This window comes from Loxodonta africana, chromosome X, assembly GCF_030014295.1.
Source record: "Loxodonta africana isolate mLoxAfr1 chromosome X, mLoxAfr1.hap2, whole genome shotgun sequence".
Lineage (NCBI taxonomy): Eukaryota > Metazoa > Chordata > Mammalia > Proboscidea > Elephantidae > Loxodonta > Loxodonta africana.
Genome location: NC_087369.1, coordinates 132,609,774 through 132,613,154, shown reverse-complemented (window position 1 = coordinate 132,613,154; position 3,381 = coordinate 132,609,774). Strand labels below are relative to the sequence as shown.

Here is a 3,381-nt window from a genome sequence, read left to right as displayed (position 1 = left end):
CTGGGGCATATTTTGATGAAGCCCGTGCAGGGCTGCCAGGAGCTAAAATCTTAAAGGGTCCACAGAGCCTCGTTGTTGAATAAAGAGAAAACTTATTAAACAACAAAGATGTAATAATGTAACTTAAAGAATCATTTTGTGTTTTGGAAACTATAAAGCCCAAAGGGAGCTGAATGCCCTAGTCCAAGTCTGAGCCTACCTGCTGTTCTGTTCCGACTGAGGCAGAATGCAGCTGCCATCTCTTACAGGGCACTATTGTAACAGGTGTGCCAAAGTCAGTCTTGATGCTAAGTTTAGCTCTTCATGTGGGGATTTCGCACTTTGCAGCCCCTTGGAGAGGGGAGTATCGGCAAATGACTGTGTGTAAAAGTAGAAAGCACTTGGGAATTTCACCACCAAGCTAGATTTAGATCAGAGTAAAGGGCCAATCTAAATTGGTTAGAGACTATAGAGAGCTACACGGCTGGTGGAGGTGGCATTAACATAACAGCCATTCCATTTCTCTATTATCACCACTGAAGTTCCCGAGGGAGCACACTGTGAAATTTGATGACCACCTTTTAGGTGCAAGGGAGGAATGATTTTTCTTTTCAAGCAGGTGGAACTTAACACAGGTTTATTAGTTCTTTGGTGGCAAGAATATGACCAACTTTCTAATTTGTAAGTGGTATTTGTCTCCATTGGTTCCCCTTTGAAAAGTTAATTTTAAAAAATCAGATACTTTCTTTACTACTGGCATACTAGGGCTACTTGTGAGAATAGAATGTTTCAGAATACATTTCTCTCATAGGTAATAAGGGAAACACTTATCTTTTGGCAGGGATCGGGATGGAAGGAGTGTTTTCTGGGAAGAGACCAACGTGACATTTGAGGACATTGATCTTAATAGGATGTGTGGGAGCCTGTTGATTAGTCCTTTCCTCCTTTCTCTCTGTTTTTCTCATACTCAGATCTAAAAGAAGTCTAGTAATGATTAAATAGGCCTCTGATCATTTTTTAGAAAGAAAAACCTGGGACCCAGAAGGGTTGAATGCTTTGTCCAAAACCACAGTCATTCAACAATAGAGTATCAAGATTATTTCATTTCTGCTTTAAAGCACAGTTGCTCCTTCTTTGACAAGACCACTTTTAAATAAAGCTCATATTTGTGTGGAACTCGATCCTGGAGCGTGATGGGGAGGGAGAAAAAGGCAAAGAAATTTTATGTATAACATACAGCTCATCGTCATGAGAACATTTTGACTTAATTATCCCTTGGTTTCGGGGCAGCTCGTCATTCCAGGTTTTTGTAATACATCTGCAATTATCTGAGTTTTTAAAAGTCCAGTAGTAGTAATAACACAGATAGAAAATGCACATTTTTCCTTTCAAGATGCATTTGTTCACTAAAAACTTCTTTCTGCAAACTTGCTCTTTAAACGGAAACAGTTTCTTTAAATCTCTTTTTCCATTTGAAACAAACCTGATGGCCTATGATGATCAAATCGCTGTTCTTTTGGGAAAGGATTAGTGGTCCCTTCCATTAGCCTCATTGATTTAACTTCATGTCAGCAGACGTGATTCTTTAGGTCGAGGTGCTAAATTAAAACTTGTACTTTCCTTGGGGTGCCCTCTTTGAACCATTAGCCCTTTCAAGGGCAAATCCTCCTTGTTCATTCTTGGAGCTTCCATAGATTCTGTGTTGTTGTTTTTTGTTACAACAGCTGCATATGAATTTCTGTGGTCTGAGGTTTGTTCAAGGCCCAGGCGCTGTTTGGTTACTATGGAAACCTGCCCTCCCAACCAGCTGCCATTTCCTATATTCCTGGCAAAGAATGAGTATTAAACTTCTTAGATATTCCACAAGCAGAGTCAAGATAAAAAATAACACAAAGAAAACACCCCAGCTTTAATGAACAACTTGTTGATTCCCTACAGGGGAAGCTACATGCAACAACGTAAGCTTTTCGGAATGGCAGCATAAAAGGGTTTACTAAGATCCACTAACATTAACCTTCATCCTGGCTTTAAGGGGTGGGGATTCGACTCTGCATCTCTACATCTGTGAACTGAGGAACGCTTTCGGTGCTCTCAGAGGTGATGGGTGAGATGACATGCTTGAGCCGAAGAAGCATTGTGAACAGCAGGATGAGGAGAATGGCCAGGAGGCTGAGGAATAAGCCCACATACATGTACAGGTTGGAATACTTATCTGAAGTGGTGTCAACCTCTGTTGCCAGGGTGGGAAAATGGGCTCGCCCAGTGAGATTTCCATGGTACTTAAAATGTGCCTCCGTCATCATTCAAGACTTGAGTTGGTACCTGTTTCTACTTGATTTCTAGTGCCCTTGAGGCATTCCACAGTCACTTAGACTGTCTCCAAATAAATCGGAAGGTATAGGGTCGCTATGAGTCAGAATCGACTCGATGGCACTGGGTTTGGTCTTGGTTTTTTGAGTCTAACAACTGGATACAAACCAAGCACTAGCAAAGCTAAGTCAGTAATGGATAAGCAAGAAAATGGTGATGGTCTAATTTGGCAATTATCACACCCTGTCTTCTAGCAGAGCTCTCCCCCTTCAAAATAGGTTTTATCCGAACTTCTTAACCTAACTTTTTAAAAAAATTAAATAACTTTTATTTTCCCAAAGTCCTACTCTTATACTGACATAAATAAATGTAGTGAAACTGCTTTATAATACTGGTATGGGGCCAAGACTCTCCTAGGATATTATATCAGGCTTTTACTCTGTTTTGGTAGAGGAAGAAAGGGCTCCGTTTCACCTCCAGTTCATCCAAATGTCTGAACTAATTACGTGGGTTTAATTGGGTTATTCCGTGAGGAGACCTTCTAAGGGCTTTTGTATATTTCAGGCTCAGCATATCTGAGTTTTCACCTCACTTGTCTTGCTGAATCTTCCCTAAGGATGGAGATTGTAAGGTTCCTGCCCAGCTGCCACAGCTTGAGGGTTGTAAGTCTAGAGGACGTGCGTTTTCTACAGCTTTGTTGACGTCCCTCACTGTAGGCTGCAGGGAAAGTGTTGTCAGACCTGGTAATTCTCAGTTGCAGGAGGTCTCAGAGATCCTGACAGCAGTAGGTCAAGGCTCAGAAGATTTAGCTCTTAAGCTTCTTCAACAGCTTTATTTTCCTGAAAATAAAAAATAAAAACAAAAAGTTTAGGTATCGAAGAAAAACAGATGGCAAATTTCTTGGGAATAAAAATGAACTGATATATTGCAATATGGCAAATAAGTGTTAAAATGATCTCCTGAGTTTTCTTCATTCTGGATGCTTTTTTCTATGTGGAAAATAACAATTAAAGGTTAAAGAAAAATGCAGATCCCTAAACCGTAGCTAACAACTAAGCTAGATTAGCACAACATTTTCCAAACTGATCATAA

The 3,381-nt window shown here is 40.3% G+C and overlaps 1 protein-coding gene across 1 annotated transcript; it reads right to left on the bottom strand.

Annotated features, from left to right (window-relative positions):
- Nucleotides 1-1,626: 1,626 nt before the first annotated feature.
- On the bottom strand, nucleotides 1,627-2,279 carry SERTM2 (serine rich and transmembrane domain containing 2). The gene has a single exon (XM_064278117.1). It carries the CDS (start codon nucleotides 2,277-2,279, stop codon nucleotides 2,007-2,009), a length of 273 nt encoding a protein of 90 aa, XP_064134187.1. The 3' UTR covers nucleotides 1,627-2,006.
- Nucleotides 2,280-3,381: the final 1,102 nt, after the last annotated feature.